The sequence below is a fragment of the Myotis brandtii genome, unplaced genomic scaffold (genome assembly GCF_000412655.1).
Source record: "Myotis brandtii unplaced genomic scaffold, ASM41265v1 scaffold1132, whole genome shotgun sequence".
Classification (NCBI taxonomy): domain Eukaryota; kingdom Metazoa; phylum Chordata; class Mammalia; order Chiroptera; family Vespertilionidae; genus Myotis; species Myotis brandtii.
This window is the reverse complement of record NW_005353896.1, coordinates 382,442-404,930: the sequence shown is the minus strand read 5'-3', so window position 1 is coordinate 404,930 and position 22,489 is coordinate 382,442. Positions and strand designations below refer to the sequence as shown.

Genomic DNA, 22,489 nt, shown 5'->3' with positions numbered 1-22,489 from the left:
AAGCTTGTTGTCAGACTGGGAATCCCAGAAGGAGCAGTTGAAGGGTGTGGAAGTTTGGAAAGGTGGAAAGTTGATTAGTGTTTATTTCAGCACTAGAGACCTTGTGCATGAAATTCTTGCACTGGTGGGAAGGGTGTGGAAGTTTGGAAAGGTGGAAAGTTGATTAGTATTTATTTCAACACTAGAAACCTGGTGCACGAAATTCTTGCACTGGTGGGAGGCTGTCCCTCAGCACAGCCTACACCCTCTCCAATCTGGGACCCTCTCACAATCCAGGACTGCTGGCTCCCAACTGCTCGCCTGCCTGCCTGATCACCCCTAACCACTCCCCTGCCAGCCTGATTTATTCCTAACCATTCCCCTGCCAGCCCGATCGACCCTAACTGCCCTCCCCTGCTGGCCTGATCTCCCACAACTGCCCTCTCCTGCCGGCCATCTTGTGGTTGTGGGCGCCGCCATCTTTGAGGGTGGGGCAGTCAATTAGCATATTCCCTCCTTATTGGCTGTGGGCACCGCCATCTTTGCAATGGTGTGAGGGTCAATTAGCATATCTCCAGTTTATTAGATAGGATAGGATGTTAAAGGAACACAAATCTATTTCAAAAAAATTAAGCACAAGGTTATATTTATTAGTGCCATAAGAGGTTTTGCTGCATATTTTGAATATTTATCTTAATGCATGCACACTCATATGTATATAGGCAGATGGAGAGAAGTTTATCTCTCTTTATATAATTTTGGAGATCTAAACACAGCACAGATGGATGACAAACAATGACCTGAATCATTAAATGTGCTTTTTTTAGTGTTTACTTTGTCAATATTTTACCTTTCTTTTTGACAAACTTACTTTCACCACCTTCTCTTGTTTTATTTTTCTCTTCTAATTTTCTAGGCAATTCTTCTTACTCTGAATTTCAGGCACCTTTTCTTCCTTCCTGACATTGTGTATTGATAATTATTCTAGGTCTGTATCTTTTGTCATTCTACATAAAATACTTAGTGATCATACCTAATCCAATTAATTAAATTACCATTTATATACAAGTACCTACTCAACCTATCACCATAGATGTCTCATAGACACTAACTCCATGTGTGAAGGACTGAACTCAAAAATTTAACCCTGTCCTCCACAAGTACCTAACTCAGCAAAAGGTTCTGGCTAGTCAAGTCAGAAAACTGGATAACATTTATTTATTTTCCCTTTCTTCTCAAACACTTTCTATGTCTAATGAATCACCGAACACCATGACTTATATCCATTGAATTTCTCAAATCCATTGTCAGCTTGATCTTTTTATTCTCAGCATAACCTTGCTAATCTAGGTCATTGTTATTGCTGCCCTGGACCATTGCAATATACCTCCAAATCATTCTTCCTGTCAGTTTTATTGCTCACCTCTAAGCCATCCTCTCCCCTGTGGACAGGATGCTCTTCCTCAAATTCAAATTTGATAGCATTCTCTGCTGATTTAAACAAGAAAACAAACAGAACAAAATGTTTCCACATGGAAATATAATCTCCAAATAGCTGAGTTTACAAAATTTATGACCTGTTTCTGCATACCTCTCCATATTCATGTCTCCCTACACCTGCCTTCTTACTTTCTCTTGCTATCTCTATCACATTTGGGTCTTTGCAAGCAATATTTTATCTTCCCAAAAGACTCTGATTCATTGAGAAATATATCCTTCCGTAAGACTCTAGGACTGGATTGCAGTTCTTCTATATTTTATTCCATAGAACTTAGCCATATTACACTCCTTACCACTATGTATGGTAAATTGCTTATTTGTTGCTCTCTTCCAGCATTAGGTGGTAATCACCTTGGAAGATCTGTGTTTTATTCTGTACTATGTTTTCCATAACATTTAGCATAGTGCCTGACACATGATTGGTTTTCAATATATTTATTTCATGAATAAATTTATAAAATATTATAGAGATGTGGAGTAAAATTTAATATAAAATATTTGTTTTTATAATCATTATTGATGTTCATAATATCAGAAAACCAAAAAAGGCCTAGAACTAGATGCCCAAATAATGGTGCAATAGCATCTTTATCATAGTAATTATGTAGTTTATTTTAATCTGCCTGAATAATAGTCAAAATGATGAGATTTTGTTCTGGTTGTTCTAATGACCAAATTGGGTTCTTTCCATCTGTTGATTATGAAAAACTCAGTTGTAAAATTAGAGAAAATAGCTTGACAAGAACACTGTAATATTAGAAACAACTATTAATAATGGTGCTATGTCTTTGGCAGGATAGGTTAAATAGATACTATCAAACCTTTACCTTGAAACAACAACGATACATCATATTTTCCTTAATAATCCATGATATTTTTCCCATTTGTTTGATGAAATGGAGATGAAAACTCAAGTAGTATGTAATTTCCATGTCTTTCTTATTTCTGAGATAAATATTACAGAATAACAACAACAAAAAGTTTTGTTAAGTTCCTCGCTTTAGTTCATTCAATTTTCTAGCATCTGGCATATTTTTATAAGTTTAGAAGAATTCTTTAGATTTAGGTAAATTATAGTTGAATTGTAATATTTATTTGCTTATCTTTATGACTTCATATAACATTCTTTTTCTTTTCCTTTTTTTCTTTACTGCAATCTCCATAATAAAGACCATTTTAAAGTAAAGTAATTTTTTCTAGAAACTTGTTTGTCTAATAAGTTTCCTAGGAAATATAATTGAAGTTATCCCTACCTGATACACAATCATATTTAACACAAAAATATTTATAGTTTTTTTAAAAAAGTTATCACTGCACAGTATACTGAGATATTTATTTAAAATGATTAAGATAAAAATGATGGGAAATTTTTAAAAAATTATTGATTTTTAGAGAGAGGAAGGGGGAGGGCAAAAGAAAGAGAAACATTTATATGAGAGTGAAACATCCATCGGCTCCCTTCTGCACTTCCCCTACCCGGGACAGAGCCTGCAACCAGGGCAAATGCCCTGACAGGGAATCAAATGGTGACCTCCTGATTCATGGGTTTATGCTCAACCACTGAACCACACCGGCTGGGCAATCTATATATGTATTTCTTAAGTTATTATAAAATTATTCCCTTTTATGATAAAAGAGTGTTATTTGGTATTTAGGTTGTGGAAGACAAAACTGCTATAAACTTTTTCTATGGTGTAAAAATGTTTCACCTTTGTTTTCTGTAGGCTATTTGGGGGTTTGAATGGCTAACAAAAGCAATATGATTGAAAATATTGAATTCCAGATATAAAAATAGCCAAATCTAATTTCCATATGGTTTAAATATTATTTAAAGTATACCCTTACATAATATTTCATAAAGTTATGAAATATTAAACTTTTACATCAAGACCACACTACTGCCAAATTTGAATGTTCATGGGTTTCATATGTGCCATACAAATAAAACTTAAATACTTAAAAAACAATTTTTATTCTTTACATTGTTATATAATAAAAATTTAGTATGAATAAGTAGATGTTAAAGATTTTTTTGACATTCAAGATGCTTTACAGTATGTTGTTTCACATTATGCATGTGCCTGTATAATCTGATGTAACTATTTAGATCCACTGCTCATATTTAGAATGTTTATCAGTGGTATAAGGCAAATGTGTCTTAAGTATATTCCCTCCTAACTATCTCACACATATTAAAATGTATTTTTTATAATCCAAGAGTAGCATACTTTCATATTACAGTACCTTCCAAGCTAACATACACAATGTGACACTATACACGGTTCTCCAAGAGAGGTGGTATGGTTTTTATGAGTATCAAATTTTTACAATAGTAAAAGTTGACTAAGCATGTCTAGTAGAGCATAACCCTTATTTAAATTTCCTTAACCATCAAATACATTTTAGATACATTTTAAATACATTTTAAAAAATAGTATTATCAAGCTAAGCATTATTTTGTTATCATAACTTATTGAAAATGCCACTATTTTTTGGTCTGTCATAAGAGTCAGTAGAGTTTTACACATTATTAGAATGGTGCTTTATGTTTATGATTCCTAGTAATATTAAAATTGTCATTCTTAATTATTATTGCTATGCTACAGAATTGTATTAACTGCTTTAAATACAATTTCGAGTGGGTAGAAGTGGAAGAGAGTATAGGGGGATAAATGGTGATGGGAAAAAGAAATGAAATGCAATTTAAATATAAATAAATAAGTAAATACATTCTTTATTTTTACTCCAATTACAGAAGTTGAGATTTATTCAGGGGACAAAAATAGTATGTTTAATACAGACTATATTTAGCTTACTGAATTTTTTAAAAATAGACATCTGACAGTAAGAATTAGTTTTATTATCTATAGTTATACTCAATATGAGCTACAGATAATATTCTTCTGAGTTGTGGTTTTCTAGCAGCAGACACAAATTCACACAGAAAGTTTCATGAAAGTTTTCCATATTGTCTCTACTAGGCAGAATATGCCCATCAAAATATTTTCATATGCACTATATATAGTGCCCAGGAGAGTTATTTCAGTATATATACTTCCTTTATTTGAGTGCTAATATTGCATTTTAAGGGATTCACTGCAGACTTTGCATAGCTTTAACTATAATAATAACAGTGTAATATGCAAATCAACCAAAGGACCGAACAGCAGAACGACCATCTGGACAACCTTCCGGATGACACACTATGACACACACTGGTGTCAGGCCAGCCAAGGCTGGTGCGATGCGATTGGTTGGGGGGCCTGCCATCGCCCCATGGCTCAGGTCACCCTCTGTGGGGTGATCATTGGGGGGCTCCATGGAACTGGGGAACTGGGAGGAGGTGTATGGTGGCAGACGCAGGAAGCTCCAGGCCAAGGCGGGTGCAGGAGCGGGGTGAGGCTGTGAGGCAGCAGGGGCTGTGAAGGCCTACCCTTGCAAGAATTTCGTGCATTGGGCCTCTAGTCACTTTATAATGTTTGTGCCCATTTTGTCCTCAGGCGTGTTGTTTTGTTGTCAGCTTTCCACTTTGAGGCTTAATACTGGGACGCTGAACACCACTAGACAAATTGCCCCTGGGAGTAAGGATGCATTGCGTCATCAGCTCTGCTTCAGTGGCCCATCTGGAAAATCAAGTTCTTCTGTTTAAAATTAGTAGGAGTTTTAGATGTTGGTTTCCTTAGCAGTATTTGAAGCAAGCTGTTAGCTGTTATTCCTTTTATCTCTTAAAATGTTTTTTATTCTTTAGTTTACCATTACATAAATAACTGGTGCGGTGCTTTTATATAAGACAAACTGTGCTAAGATCAGAGGATAAAACTGAGGTGGAATTTCTGGAAGAACAGAAACATCTGACTCAAAGTTAACACATGAAAGCATGCAGTTAATGATGGTAGTGATGGTTTCCTCTGGTTTTATTTTATTGCTTGTATTTTACTTGTTTTAGTTTAAATTGACTGAAATTTATTTCACAGCAATTATGAATTATGAATTATGAAGTGAAGCTGCTGCAGTACAATATCAATAGCTAAAATAAATACAATAAGTCTTTTATTTTTTTCAATCAGTCATGGAAACAGCAGCTATGTTAAATTTTAATCTGTGCAATATAAAACACAAGCAATGAAACAATCTTGCTCAAAAGTGGAAGACTCGCCCAGGTGGCATGGCTCAGTGATTGAGCATAGACCTATGAACCAGGAGGTCACGGTTCGATTCCCGATCAAGGGCACATGCTTGGGTTGTAGGTTCCATCCTCTATGTGGGGCATGCAGGAGGCAGCTGATCAATGATTCTCTCTCATCATTGATGTTTCTATCTCTCTCTCCTTCTCCCTTCCTCTCTGAAATCATTGGCTATTTCAAAATTCACTTAGATTATATACCAATGAAATTTTAAAGATGTATTAATATATAAGTAGAACTTTTTTGTTGTTGAACTAATTTATTATATTCTTCTTTTGGATATTAAATTATCAAATATTTGCATGGATCATTTTACTATATTAACATTTAGATGAGCTTTTGCCCTTCTGATATTAATCTTTACTTTCCACAGCTCACTTAACATTTTATGGAAACCCTAACATGCAAGCTGAGCTCTCCTAGCTCCAACCCAGAACCAATCTTGAGAATTATAGCCAGGACATTAGAAATTCAGGGTATCCCTTGAAAACCCCCACTTGCCAATCCCTGCTGTCCTGATCCAGTTGTGAGAGCCAACTCAGGTTAGTGTTCTTTTTTTTGCTGTTCAGCCCACCAATTGTGGGCCCTTCACTGAATGTTTCTCAGTTTCACTAACCCCTACTCCTAGGGGCTATTTTCAGTTCTATGTAGTACATCTGACATGCAGTTAGAATTACCAGATTTAGAAAAATAAAAAAACCCAAACACACCCAGTCAAATGAGAATTTCAACTGAACAAGTAACTTTTTTTAGTAAGTATGCTCCATGCAGATTTATGGGACATGTACTAAAATAATTAATAATAATAATAATAATAATAAAATTTTGAGCTGATCTTCTAATTTAGTTGGGTATTCTGTACTTTATCTGGTAACCCTACTTTGGTATGTGTCTAAAGATATGTGATGTGTTTTACATATATTTTTTCAAATTTCCATGACAACTCAGGAAATAGGCTTTAGCACTCCTATACTAAAGATAAAGATAAAGGAGATTTAATTATTATTTTCTTTCCCCCAGGTACACAAAAATTTTAATAGAAATGGAGCAAAGTACAGGGACGATGTACTTGGTTTCTATCCAACCACAGGGTTCAAATTGTATCTCTGGCTTCTACTAATAAATATCTGTGGAATTTTGAGCAGCTTAAGCTCTTTAAGCCTCAGTATCCTTGTCACCACCTGTTGATGACGATCATATTTCCCTAGAGAGCTATCATAATGAAAGTGAAGTGCTGAGCTCAGAGCCAGTCCTTAGTGGTTAATAAATTTTAATTAATATTATTCACACAGCACAATGGGCTTAAAGTGATTAATCCAAAGGCTATTGGTCAGTACTTTTTTTTTTTAATCCTCACTCATGGATATGTTTTTATTGATTTGAGAGCAAGAGGAAGGGGGAGAAAGGAGAGAGAGAGAGATAGATAGATAGATAGATAGATAGATAGATAGAGACATCTATGTGAGAAAGAAACACTGATCAGTTGCCTCCTGTACATGTCCCAGTGGGGGATTGAACCCGCAACCTGTGTATATGCTCTGACCAGAATCAAACCAGCTACCTTCTAGTGTATGGGATGACACTCCAACCAACTGAGCCACATCGGCCAGCCCTGGTCAGTACTTTCTGAGGCATATACTGACCACACAACAATGCTAAATAATAATAATAATAATGTTACATTGAATAATTGTACTTGTTGGTTAAATACATATTTAACAATGATATTATTATTATGTACAAATAGTATTACTCAAGGGCTCAGTTATTTTTATTATGACATATTCACTTTATTTTAACAAATTAATTTTTCCGACATGGTATATTTCCCTGAATGCTAAAGGACACATAGAAGACACTATAGCACTTGGTACCTGGGTCAGTATTTTGTTACTACTTTTACTAGCTCACATATCCAAGGTTTTTCCCCAAGCTGCTTGTCTTGCTGTTAGTCTCTGACCTCTGGGACTATTAAAATTGCTTGCTTCCTGCCTTAGTTCTCAGAATATCACTGCTTCCAATTTGTCTCTCATCTTCAAAAATAAAAAGTCAGTTCTTTAGAATTTAGGGCACATGACAAGTCAATAGGTTCCAAATGGTAAAATACAACCCTTTATGTGAAATAAATATAGGGTGGGCAAAAGTAGGTCTACTAGTATGTTGTCAGTATAGGAAACACGGTTTATTCCTGTATTATTTTTTATTTATTATTATATTTATTATTATTAACATACCTTTGCCCACCCCTGTATCAAAAATATTTCATGAAAGCCTTTTTTGGTGTTCAAAATATATGGGTGGTGTTTTTATTTTTCCTTTGTTTCCCATCTCTTGATTTCCTCCGTTTGTGCTTCACAAAATCCAAGTTACTAACAGCCTGACTTCTAACCAAGGGGCTTGCATTATATTTAGGTGCACTGTTTTCTTAAAATGAAATAAGCGATGGAAGAAAACAGATAGATAATTATAATTCTGACACAAAACCAAATTAGTCACATTAATCAATGTACCAGTCCCATCAGCCCAGAAACATATTGCAATATTCCCCGTATAAAAGCAAAAACAATCATTTCACTTCAGAGTAAAGCTCTTTGAGAAAGTTGATCCAAGCTGCAATTCTAATTCCTTGCCTCCCTTTTGTGTGTGTGTGTGGAATATTCATTAAGGTTTTTGTTCCCACCGTTCCTTCAAAATATCACATCTTAGACACCAGTAACCTTCATATTTCCAAATCCACAGACCTTTATATACAATTTCATATAGTTTTCATTATACTCATTCCATAATTGATACAGTTAATAGTTCCTTCCTTGAATGTTTTCTTCATTTGGTCTTGGGGAAATATTATGTACTAATTGTTCTTCTAATTCATTGGCTACTTGTTATCTCTGTTGGTTGCTCTTCTTCCTCCTGACATCTAACCTTGGAGTACTCAGACACCTGCTCTGTCTACAACCTCCATAGATGATATAATCCTGTCCCATGGCTCTTAATACCATCTTCATGCTGTTAGGTATCAAATTTATCTCTAGTCTCTATCTCTCTCTTGAATTCCAGACTTCAGTGTGGAATAGCTAAGAGAAAATATTTAGTCAGTGCATTTTGTTCTTTGTGAAATTTGAAGTTATTACTTTGTATCTGACAAGTCTTTTAAAGTATTATATTTTTACTATGCTTTTAATAAAACATAATTGATTAATTAATTCTAATGTCTGACTGAAGTTAAGATTTACAAATGTTATAGTTTTTCCAAATACAGAATGCATTTGGAAAAACATAGAAAACAAATCACATTATTTCCAAGTATATGGATCCAATAAATAGGATTTTTCATTTTTCAATGAGCGCCCTTATACTACAAAAACATTAGTTGTTCCCCTCTTCACTGTGATAGAGTATTTTGAAGCACTTAGTCAAACATATTTTAGTTTTATAGCTATTTCATAGATGTAGCCCTTTGGGGATCTGGTTTCTTCTTCTCCTTCCACTGTCACTGATGGTAAAATATAGCTGCACTCTGAAATGGTTTTGCAAGTGATCTTATGTACACTTTAAATTGTCCCATAATGTAATTCTTCCTTTTCTAATAAATTACACTAATGCATATATGTTTTTTCACCTACATTTATATTTTATCTGGTAAACTATAAGTACTATAACAGGAACACTCAAGCTAACATTTATTGTTTCATTTCTTGTAAAACAAGCCCTCACCTATTTCCTAAGGGGGAATGAAAAGACTTGAAGTAATAGAACATTAATGTCATCATGACAGCGATAAAATAAATCCAAAGGGATTTGAACCCTCGCCCTTTTGCAAAGTCATCAAAATGTCCCAGCTAGGTTAATTATGATAATGTACCACAATAATTATAGAACCAGAGGGTAAGGATTTTTTTCTTTACTCTAGAAACCACATGAACTATTAGTTGTCAGAAAATATAATTATAATCCTGATAAGAATTGGATTAGATGGGCCAGATAACAGACTTTCACACACTTACACTTCTGTCTACATGTCATGATGTCTAATTTTAGTCTGTTCTCTATCCTTACCTCTGTAACATTAATCAGGCAGGTATCAGCGTGCTAACATGTTAAAATTATAAGTTTGCAACCAAGTGCATTTCCTAAGTATATTTAATGAGTGCTTTCAGTAATTCATAGTGAAAGCAGCCTGGTAAGTGGATAATACAAGGAAATGAAAGTTAATAATCTTGAGTCATAGTTAATCTTTGTTCTTCCACCTATTAGCTCCAATTCCCTTTTCTTCTATGGCCCACACTTTCCTCCTCTAAAAAAAAAAGTGTTAGATAATGTCATCATTTCAGCATTTTTTTTTATTCTAAGAGAATTCATATATTTTGTTCTTCATCAGTGTAATGGTACCATTCATGTTAAAAATACCTTTAGCTCTTATTCTTTGAGTATATTTAAGAAATCTCTTATTAAGATATGTGTTGTCATGAAGTCCTAGAATATTATTCTTTAAGTTGAAATATATAACAAAAGTAGATTCAAGTGTAACTTGAAAATTAATTTCTTGGTGAAGGGATTTGCATAAAATCTATATAATGATACAGGCACATGTTAAATTCCTATACAGAGATTTAGCAAAAGAAGCCCTAGGTCTCCACTTACACTTTCTTTTTGAATTTCCTCAGTTTTTCTATTGCCTTTTGGAAACATATAATAATTCCAGAAAAGAAAAATCAAGGAATACACAAAAAATACAAATATATCATTTTAAAAATAAGTAGGGTTAAAATATTATTTAATTGATTACTTTATTATTTGCGTCATATATAACTAAACAAAATAGAAATGTACCTGTTAAAGATTAAATATAACTAAATCAACTTCACATTATACATATTAAAATTTGTTATTATTGAGTACATTTCTAGTGGTATAATGAAGTCATGGCAATGTACATGAAACACCCATCCCTCAGTGTGTGTGTATGTAAATATATCTCCCAAATAATTCAAATCAGAAAGTTCATTGCTCTAGACATATGAAAAATATGTAATTTTTAGCAATTATTATTATAATTTACTATACATAAAAATGCTTATTTTTAAATGGTCTCAATTATTTCAGTAAAATCTTGTGCACTAAGAAATGATGGCTTTGTATTTAGTTTAATCACACCTGCTGAGTGGTACAAAAATCAGGAACTGTTTTATTTTTTGGAACTGAAATCTTAATAATATATTTTTGTTTCATTTTAATAAATCATTTCTTTTGTTGTAAAGTGCATTACAATGTAAATGAATAAATAATAAATAAATTACATGAAAATAGCAGCAGGAATGATGCTGTGAAGTTACTTAGAAGTATATTAATTTTTTTGTTTTCATGATATCAAAGTAGTATAAAATAAAAGTGACTTGCATCATAGCATGTATTTCTGACCAAAGCATGTTAGGAAACATTAAACCTTTTAGAGGGGCTCTGAAGAAATAAATTACCACCAGAAGAAAAAACACAGAAGCATGTTAATTGCCTCAATTTTGCAGGTTATTTCTTTGAAAATGTAATCGATTAATTTGTTAAGCCTGAAAGTTAAATAGTTGCACATTATGTGGTAAAAACCAAATTTAATGTTAGATAAAAATAGATTGAAGTGGTTTGTACTTAGTAGAGGAAAAATTGGGATATTTTTATGGAAAAAAGGAATGCAATTTCCTGTCATTGATAAGGTATATTTCAATATGTCAGTAAGGGAGGTATTTTTATATCCCCATTTTACAGATAAGAAAAAAATGTAGGAAATTTTAATAACTTTCCTAAGGTTATAACTATAGAAAGATTAACATTGGACATAAAATGGTAATCACATATGAGAGGAAGACTGTGTAACTGTGAATGGCTACCCTTGATGTAGTCCAAGAGGAGCTCTGAGTAGAGCCCCCAGAGAGCATAGCACCCAGAAGATGCTTTACAACAGTAGGAGATATCCAGAGGGGTCCTGGAACAATATCTTCCTCTATCTCACATGACGCTCTTATTGGATTTTGGCTTATTTTTCTGCTTTAGCTGTTCTGGTTTCACTGATAAATCGAGTTTGATTTCATCAGTTTCTGTATCACTGAGATAGTGCTGCAAGGATGCCATTACGTGCTGCTAAGTTGAATTTGACATTCACCAAATTATTGCTTGGATGAATAACTGATGGATATGTTATATTGATATTTTAACTTGTATTACTATAGGATAGCGGAAGGAATGCACATATGGACCTGTGTGTTATTTGGGTAAGATTTTAAGTTCACTTTCCGAGATAGAATTGAGGTTAAAGCAGGAACAATCAAAATGCATAGAGGTTCTAATTCTAATTAACAAATATCTAACATATACCACAGCTTCTGTTTTGTAAGTAATCTCCAACACTGCAACTAAAGATACCAATTTGAACACCATTTAATGTTACCACAGAATAATGTTTTCTTTATTTTTGTCAAGAAGTCAAATTATAAGCGATTTTAAATACAGTCAAACCTCGGATCTCAAATGTCTCCCATATTGAACAATTCGGTTCTTTCTTGCCCAATATGTTCATGGAGATGGACAGGGATGTTTTGCTTGTCAAACAAAACTTTGGTTCTGGACCCTGCAACCCTTTCCTACTGATACCTGTATGATCAGTCATGCCTCTCTCAGATGAAAACAAAGGAGAAAACATGCAAGTATTACTTTTCTCACATTGTTAACATCTCAGGAAATTGTGCTGTGAATATTTTTGTGTTTTTTATTTTGTTGTTGCTTATTATTATTAAATACATACAGTAAGAAGGTTAGTGATAGTAGCAAAGTGAAAAGGAAAGTTGAGAGAACAATGATAGAGCTTAGACATGTACTATATATAAGAAAGGTTAAAACAGAGAATCATTTGTGGGTCTGGCTTTTTAAAAAAATTTATCCTTCATATTAATCCTTTGTAGCCTTTTTTACATCAACTAAAACTATTTTATTATTTTCACTTTTGTATGAGTTTTCAGAGGAAATCCTGCAGTGTATAATCTCTTACTCAACTGGATTAAATTAGAAATCCACAGCAAAATTTCTAGAAATTATCCCAGCAAATAACTACTAAATATTTTAGTGACAAAATAAAACATCACATAGAAAAATTCAAAATTATTTTGAACCTAATCATATGAAACATATGTTATATACTTGACATTATTTAAGGAGAATAATTTATTAACACATTTTATAAACCATGAACTTGGAAACTAATTTTTCTGAATGGTAATTGTAACTCCTAGTTCTACTGTTTTTACTTTCTTAATGTATCATATTTGGTTAATGTGTAAGTAGAAATCTTCTTATTGACATTTGAAATGAATAATTCTTTGTTGTGAAGCTGTCCTATGCATTATAAGGTGTTCAGCAACTTCCCTGGTTTTTACCTTAGTAGCAACCACACTCCCAGTCATGACACTCAAAAACCACTGCAGACATTATTCTCTGGACTGAGAACCACAGAGTTAGATTTCTAAATCTAAAACTTTTTTAAGAATATATTTTTATTGATTTTAGAGAGGAAGGGAGAGGGAGAGAGTGAAATAGAAACATCAATGATGAGAGAGAACCATTGATCAGTTGCCTCCTGTACACCCCGTAATGGGGATCAAGCCCATAACCTGGGCATGTGCCCTTGACCATAATTAAACCTGGGAGCCTTCAGTCTGCAGGCCGGCGCTCTATCCATTGAGCCAAACCAGCTAGGGCTCTAAATCTAACACTTAACTTTGTTTCCATTGGAGTTTAGTTAACCATTCTAGGCTTTTATAAGTATGCTGATATCTTGTTATATCTTGTTAAACTCATCAACTAACATGATATCTGTAAAGTTTACTTTAATCTTCTGGTTTATAATCTTGCTTATATGAATTTAGCATAATAATTAAAATGTGTCAACCTCCATTTATTTCCCATTAATCAGAAAAGGAGGTGAGGATTAAGCACTCTATTTTATTGTGTCAAAGAGTCTACTCTCTCATCTGTCACTATCTGAGTGCCATAAACAAAACATTTACCACATTTGATATGCAGAGTTCTCCATTGTGACATGAGAAAATATAATGTCCTTAATGACTTCAATATGCAAAATATGAAGTCCTTTAGAAATTATAATAATCAATAATTTTAAGAAATCTTCCTTAAATTATTTATAATCTCTATAAGAAAGAATTAAAAACATATTTAATGATTTCTTATTGAATATAGCCTTTAGGGAGAGAACTGAATAAGATATTAAGTAATTCTAATTCAGATCTAGAAATAAGATGATCCTTCTTAAGCAGAAATTTAAATTGATGTTGAGAAGGCATAAGATATTGCACATCAAGATATTGCACAACCTGCCCGGCCCAAGTGGCTCAGTGGTTAAGCGTAGACCCTTGAACCAGGAGGTCACGGTTCGATTCCCAGTCAAGGCCCATGCCAGGGTTGGGGGCTTGATACCCAGTGTGGGGTGTGCAGGAAATGGCCAATCAATGATTCTTTGAATCATCAATGATTCTCGCTCATCATTGATGTTTCTATCTCTCTCTCACACTCTCTCTTAAATCAATAAAATACACTTAAAACAGATATTGCACAACTTTAAATAGTATAATAGTCTATGTACCTCATAAAAATTTACATTTATTATTCATACTAGCCTTTAGAGATTCTCATTCAACCATTAACTACATAGTAGTTAAGTATATATACCCAAGTCAGTACTTTAATGAGTATCCAATATAATCACAATTTTTTTTTCTCCCAAGAAGCTAGTTTAGTCTAGTTTAGGAGGCTCAGGATACAATGAAAGATAGTAAATGGACAAGGCACAGTCAATAATTTCTATGAGAGTGAAAAGGTAGTCTGAAGCAATTACAACTCTAGGAATTAAAACTCTGCTTAATGAAACATGTAGCTTCTGATGACCTTAAAAATATAGTAGGGCTTGTATCATTTAAAAGGGTAGGAGTAGATGTCCTAAACAAGGCACATAGCAGGAACAAGGCTAAGCTTGAAATCTTTGGCATTCATGAGATAACTGTCCTAGCAAGCAGCCAGGTGTTGTTGGGGAAAATGATTTGCAGCGAGATTAGAGAGGCCTCTAATGCCAGATGGAAGAATTTTAACTTTATACACAGTGGATTAGTATCATTTTTTTAGAATTACATCATACAAGTATTTTGCAACATGGAGTAAAATAAATTTCAAATGGGAATTGGAAAAGAAAACCAGAATGATATTTCTATCAACATTCCTTTTAATATGAGACAATATCACAGATTGACTCAATGCATCCGTTAATTGGTGAGTTTCTATAAGCACTGCTTTTAACATAGATTTCCAAATTTCTACTTTTTCTCATTCTAATTCACATAAGGTATTCCACTGTATAAAATTCATTTTTGTCCTACAAATACAGTTATGAAAAAGCCTATTTTCTGTACATATACTTTTTATATTTAGAAAATATATTAGAATATATATTCAAACCGATTATTTTTTCCTGACTCTTGCAGACATATTACACTATTTGTAACATATGAGGGAAAATATGTTATTTGGTAAGTTTTCTGATGATTTTAATCAGCCATATGACTACTCTAGTGGAAAATGGCTTAGATAAACATAAGGAGCTTTGTAGCTTCTGTCCAGCACATGTCACCTAAAATTTCTGAGCAAACCTATTAGGGAAAAAATTCCATAAAATGGAAAACTGTACTCTAAGGTCAACCCCACCACCATCTTGCCTTTGGTTTCCCTGAGCAGGTGTGTGGTTCTTTATGTTATCGGGTACCACTGTTCCCATGCTTAAGAGAGTGAAAAGATACATTTCTACTCTTTTCTAAACCAATGAACATTAAGAACTTTCAGGTTAAAAGGCATGCTCACAGTAATTTTATTTCTCAAGCTACACATCTATTTCCATACAAACTCTGTCTTAGATTGCTAAAGTGCTCTGTGGTATTTTGGAAACTTTATCAGAAAATATTTTCCATAAAAGTTCTTTGATGATCTCTTTCAGGCATGCTGATGCAAGGAATTGAAATTCACTACATAGTAAAACACAAAATCAGCTAAAGTACAAAAAGAATAAATATTTAAAATGTTCCTGTGCTTTTAATGAAGTCTACACCAAGCACCCAGCAAAGCTCAGCAAAACAAAACAAACAAAACAAAATAAGAACAATTACAACAATGGCCACTTACCCATATTTTGCAAAATTTGCCCAGTGTTTCATTATGGATCTACTCAAAATTTCTTCAGATTTTGTGTAATTTACTCTTCTTTCCAGAGGTAAACCAAAGACAAATTCAATTTCATAACCATGCATCACTCCCATCCATTCAGGCCAAGGAAGTTTGGAGGATCGGTGTTCAAAATAGTAGAAAAAGGCATTATTTCCCAAATCTGAGAACTTTTTGGTGAACTCCAAGGCAGGGCATATGAAATTGTAATCCCCAACAACATCATCCAAGGCCTCACGGTACTTTTCAGCTCTTTGATCATCTAACCAGTCCATGTAATGGAAAAGGATGGATTCCCTTCCAAATTCACTCACTCCTCGAAAAAATATTTTTAAACTTTCTTGAAATTCTTTTCTAGTGATGATACTGTTGTTATCTTTGCTGAAACCAGGGGCACCATATACTAAAAACGCTGTGCCTTCATCTTTATTAACACCCACCAAGATCTGGGTTTTTTTGAACTGTCCAAGTTGGAGTAGTGTGTCTGGCATGTCAGTGAGAAAATCACCATCCACAGTTGGGCCAAAACTTACTGACAAGAGAGTATCATAGGGGACAACAAATACTTCATTCAGAAGAATTTCCTGGGGGTCTTTATTTCGAAGGCATTTGATGATCTCCGTCTCATTTTCTCTAAAGCAACCAATAAATTTAGCTAAGGTCAATGTTCTGTTCTTAGCTTCATCAAGAGATGTTACTGCCCAAGGGGCATTAGCAGACCCACTTTGCAGAATTGCTCTGGTAAACAATGGGTGGCTTCTAGGGGAAAGTAGGTGAAGGCTAACTGAAGCTGCCCCTGCACTTTCTCCGAAGAGAGTTACACTTTTAGGATTTCCACCAAAGGCTGCTATATTTTTTTGGACCCAGTGAAGTGCCAACTGTTGGTCAAACAAGCCCATGTTCCCTGGTGCCTCTGAATTTCCTGGTAAAGCTAAAAATCCTAGGGCACCCACCCTATAGTTCATTGAAACTACAATAACTCTCTCAACTCGTGCCAGGAACTTGCCATCATAAACAGGTAACGATGATGTTCCAGTTTGAAAACCACCCCCGTAAATCCATACCATTACAGTAGCATTTTTTGGTTTAGGTACTGGAATCCATACATTCAGATATAAACAGTCTTCACTGAGGTCAGTATTTGGATTCCACATCTCGGATCCAAGGAAGCCTGGAAAACTTTGATCTGTGTTCTGATAGCAAGAATTTGCATATTTTGTGGCATTCCAAATATTGGACCACTTGGCCAAGGATTGTGGCTTTTTGAACCGAAGTCTACCAAGAGGTGGCTGTGCATAGGGAATTCCAAGAAAGGCTGTTACTGTGCCCCCAAGAACTGACAAGTTCATCCCTCTGACTTTACCATTCTTGGTTGTAATGATGATGTCTTCTTCAGTGTGTGATTTCCCAATAAGCATCCAGAGCAGAAGAAACATAAAAAGAAGTTGGGTGCATACGATTGTACCCTTGCTCTGCATATTGGTTTCTGAAAGAGAGGTAAGTAGGAAGTTTTAACAGCCTTATGCATCTGGCATTATGTTTTATTGATAATAACAAACTAAAATGTAGTGCTTCTAATTAATCATACAAATGATGAAAACTAATAAATCTTGGACCACTACAAAGGTTTATGTAAAAAAAAAAACAGATAGGAAACAGTTGGAAATATTTTAGTTTTCAATTTCAAAAACAAATAGTGGAATGAAAAGCAGACACTATTTCATTTTGAAAAATTCATTATAAAACTTTTGCAAGGAAGATTTAGTATTTTATAGGGGATATTTATTTCAAGCATGTATATATACTTCTTACCATACATAGCCCCACCATAAGTGGCATTTAGCGGTAGTCTATTTATTACAGATAAAATTTCTACCTTGGTTAGAGGAGAAAATACAAGCCCATGTATTCTCTGAAATATGTACATGCTGGCTGGTTCTTGACAGAAATGTGGATTAGGTTAAGAAGCTTTAAGGAACCTTAGTCTTTTATTGTCTTTTTTCAGTTTCCATGATCCCTTCTGTGGTCTTTTTTGCTTAGTGGGTTCTTCCTCCATTCAATCTCAGTCTATGCTCAGAAGAGATTTTGGACAATCTATTCATTGCCTGTTAAGTAACATAAAATAGTTGCCTTTTATCCTATATAGTATGAAAACTAACAAATCTGTTATCATTATAAGACCTATATAAGAAAAATTGGAAGTAGAGTTCTATGTATATACTAGAGGCCTGGTGCACGAATTCATGCACCAGTAGGGTCCCTCAGCCTGGCCTGTGGGATTGGGCTGAAACCGGATCTCTGACATCCCCCGAGGAGTCCCGGATTGTGAGAGGGCAGAGGCCAGGCTGAGGGACCCCACCAGCACATGATCAGGGTTGGGGAGGGACACAGGAGGTTGGCCAGCTGGGGAGGGGCCGTGGGAGGTCTCCAGGGCATGTCCGGCCCGTCTTGCTCAGTCCCGATCAGCCAAACCCCAGTAGCAAGCTAACCTACTAGTCGGAGCGTCTGCCCCCTGGTGGTCAGTGCACATCATAGTGACCGGGCGACTATCTGCCCTCTGGTGATCAGTGCACATCATAGCGAGTGGTTGAGTGGCCTTAGCATATCATTAGCGTATTACAAAATGCTTTGATTGGTTGAACAGATGACCAGACGACCAGACACTTAGCATATTAGGCTTTTATTATATAGGATACCAGTTAATTTCTCTGAAATTATATAATCAGGAGGTCTTCTCTACCTGAATTATAATGTCAATGGAGAGAACCAGTTGCTAATATAGCACATGGGAGAAGATGCTGATTTAGAAAAAATTTTATACTCAGGGATTATTCAATATCTGTTAATTTGATTTATTAAAGTATGTGCGACTAGTGAGGTTAAATGTGTTAGCATGGTCAATATAAGCCTAATTCACCTTCATGTTACCTATTGGAGAGTGTTACATACAATATTCTTAAATCTAAATTTTAATACTAAAATATGCATTTGTCCACATACTTATTGTTAGTATAAGCAAATATTTTTATATATAGCTGCAGTAATTTATTTAAATAAGCATTATTTTGTCCTTTTCATAATCTGTTATTCTCAAACTTAACTTGTTGCTCTGTAGTTTTACCATTAAGAGATGTTTATATTTTTAATATATGCCATCACATGATTAAACATTCTAAAGAGAAATAATTGAAGGTGGCTATGAAAATGTTAGTCTATATCTCTAAATCCTTATTAATAATTAAAATATTCAATAAGACACAATTGTTCTCTTATTAATTCTGGTACAAATTGACTACTATCACATTATATAAATACTTTGAACATTAAGAATACTTAACATGTTTATCATAAAAACTGGTGTGAATTTTCATCTAAGTACAACTAATTATCTGAATTTAGATCAGTTAACTTATTGTAATAATGTATAACATTTGAAAGAAAGGCAGAAATTATTGTTTGGAACTACAAAAGGAAATGAATGATGGGAGTGAGAAAATCTGAAAGATAAGTACCATAGTATTCAAAGTTTATAAAATGCTCCAGGATATAAAAATCTACTGGAAATTTTGAGAAAACATTATAAACTTTTAAAAATATAACTTTCAAAATAAAAAAGGTAAAAAGACATTTCCTTCATTTTGCATTTTTATTTCAATTTTAAAAGTAGTATCAGAATTCCTTGACCAATTTTCAAAAGAAAATTGTAATGTTACAGTAGAAGATATGGGTGTTAGAAAATGATTGCTATAAAGAGCAATATATACCCACATATGTTCCATAATTGAGTATCAACCAAATTTTCAAAATAATTGGCCTGAAAGGACTTCTTAAAGAATGGTCAAGCAAATATTGGTAATAGTTTTTTCTGAGTATAATTTTCCAGTATTTTAAATAGTTATAATAGAATATATATTTCTTTATAAAAATTATAGCTCTTAAAATAGTGGTAAAACAGCTACTTGGATAATATGATCTAGCACATACACTGTTAAAGTGAATTTGGTCAAGTTAAAACAACTAAGCCTTTATACCAAACCTAGAAAGCTTGTTTTGTTGCAGGCTAAGTGAAGTGGGGAACTGAGGCAGTCTATTTATAAATAGACTATACCACTGTCTTTCAGAGATTCTTCAGATACACATGAGGTACTAAAAGGATGTATGCAGATAGAAGAATCTTTATTAGGTGTCAGCAACATAAGATCTGTATCCTCAGCGGGAAGAACATTCACAAACTTTTCATTATGTAAATAATTTGAACGTTTAATATTAGAGAGATATCTTGAGTCTCTTTGAAAGGTGAATTTGTTTTTAGGTTGACATCTATTCAATTATAATTCTCTTACAATTAAAGAAGCAGGGCATTATAAACAAACAGTAACAACAAATCTAGGAGAATGAAACAGAACTTTGTAAATCTGATTAGAAAATTTATTTGGCATCCAAAAGGCCATGTTACTTCAAATTCACAGAGATTCTAAATATTTTTATTTAAAGGATAAAGCCACTCTCTAAAAGTTCATGCTCATCCTTAAAAAAGGTAACTATTTATACAGGTGAACTACAGTTTATATTATGGAAGGAGGCATTACACAGGCTAGTAATAGTAGCTCCAAATTGAGCTTATTATCATGCATTATATTCATAAGCATTTTAAAGGTATACTCTAAAATCTGAAAAATAATAATACAAATAGAACTCATAAACAATGAAATATTTTTTCACATTTAGTTTGTTTTTAATCATTCATACAATTTATACTTAATGCTTAATCTTCTGGTGAAAAAAGTACTGACATCATCAAAATCAAGGTAAGTTTACAAGATTAGAATATGGCCAGAGTCTGTATTTGCTTATAGTCTCTATAATAATAAAAATCATAGTAAATGTAAAATATTTTGCTATAATTTACACACATATTGAAAGAGGACAAACAAGAAAAAGGGGGCACATTTTGTAAATCAAATTAGGAAATAGATTTTCCTTTTAGATATATGAAACTTAGACCTTTCCTTTGCCATTTGACACTGTTAAAGTTTCAGATGGTAAAGTGTTGATTAAGAAAAGTACCCTGTCATGCCAGACAATAAGAGAACTATTCTTTTCATGCAACTTAGAAAAATAGAGTAAAACTAGTCTAAGACCACCTTTTTAAACTATTTTAAGGAGAAATTCACTAAACAGGGTATTTAAGGGTAAAATAGTGTAAACCATTTTTGCTCGGGGAGGGCAGTAAGAACCTACACAACAATGATTCCACAAGTGCTACGGTTCTTTACACAAAGTTAAACAAACTCACTGTTTCCTCAGCAGTTAAATGGACTCAGCCTATGTTCCCTGAATAATAGAAGGATGTGATGCAGGTGCCTGCTCACTTGCCTCATCTGTGTTTTTCCAATGACTGTCCCCCCACAGAGCACCAAAGGGGCACAGCAAACACGTGAAGGGATCAGGATCCTGCTACAGAATGAGTTTCACAGAAACTTGCATCTCTCTACAAAGATGTAAATTCAGAGCAACTTACCCGACTCACTGCAACAAAAGATGATAAAGTTTGCAAGGCGTGGAAATCATGTGTTACTTCAGGGAAATGCAGTATGCAGCTGCTGCTCCAGCCTGTAAATTGGACTGCACTGACATTACAATCAACTGCTACTGACAAAGCTCGCGAGACTTGGCAGCAGCTACTAGCTCTGGAAGCAGCCAATCTTTACTTTCTGACATCTGTTCAGAGGCTAATGGTATGAATGCAATCGTGATCCATTTACAAAAATATTACCGGAATCATGGCTTAAGATTGCAGGCACTCATCTAAGACGGAAGAAGTAAAGAAATAGAAGCTTCTTTAAAAGAAGCTGAAATTGAACAGAAAATGAGCGTGTGAGCATGTGTGTGTGTGTTTTTTAACACTATCCAAACTTTTAAAGATTTGTTTCCCTCTTTTATAGATTATATATTGGTGTGTGTATGTGTGTGTGTGTGTGTGTGTTTTTAACACTACCCAAACTTTTAAAGATTTGTTTCCCACTTTTATAGATTATATATTTTTTCTTATGCTCAGTTTAAGATTTAAAGATGAACATGTTGTTCTAAAAAACGCTGTTATTGAAATCTCTGTACCTTCAATCTGTGCCAATCATAAAAGAATGTAAAAGATAAATTAGGAAACAATTACTGGGCAGGTAAAGATATGAAAACAGAAAGATTAGCTACATTAACTGAATGAATGTCTCTTATATGTATGTCCTTTCAACCCTCACACCTCAACACTTATTTAAGTCTCAGTAATTTTCTTTTCAGGGGCTCTGCAGGCAGTCACATGTATTAAGAAGCCAGGATTTTCTGGTCAAGACAAGAAAAATACCAGAAACAATGTTCCAAACTCTATGGAAAAGACACACTTATCACCTGGAAGTGTGCAAGTTCTTGAGAATGTGTTTATGTCTTTCAGGCTTATTTTTCTCAAATTAGAACTTTGGAAGAATGAAAAACAAATTAATGGTTTAATGCCTGACTTTCCAATGCAGTTACATTCTTTATATTTTGCAAATACTAAATGCTTTAGC

General features: G+C 34.0%; 1 protein-coding gene across 3 annotated transcripts in view; it reads right to left on the bottom strand.

Moving 5' to 3' along the window:
* The window catches only part of BCHE (butyrylcholinesterase), a 56,456-nt gene extending 34,824 nt beyond the window's left edge, over positions 1-21,632 (bottom strand). The window contains exons 1-3 of one of the 3 annotated variants that reach the window (XM_005857803.2): positions 21,448-21,632; positions 15,888-17,412; positions 4,739-5,102 (exon numbers count right to left, since the gene is read on the bottom strand). In XM_005857803.2, the coding sequence (XP_005857865.1) occupies positions 4,976-5,102; positions 15,888-17,404 (1,644 nt within the window). In that variant the 5' untranslated portion in view covers positions 17,405-17,412; positions 21,448-21,632 and the 3' untranslated portion in view covers positions 4,739-4,975. Of the gene's footprint in view, positions 1-4,738; positions 5,103-15,887; positions 17,413-21,447 lie in introns of those variants that run through there. The other 2 variants (XM_014547742.1, XM_005857802.2) reach the window with 2 other exon arrangements.
* Between the last annotated feature and the right edge of the window lie 857 nt (positions 21,633-22,489).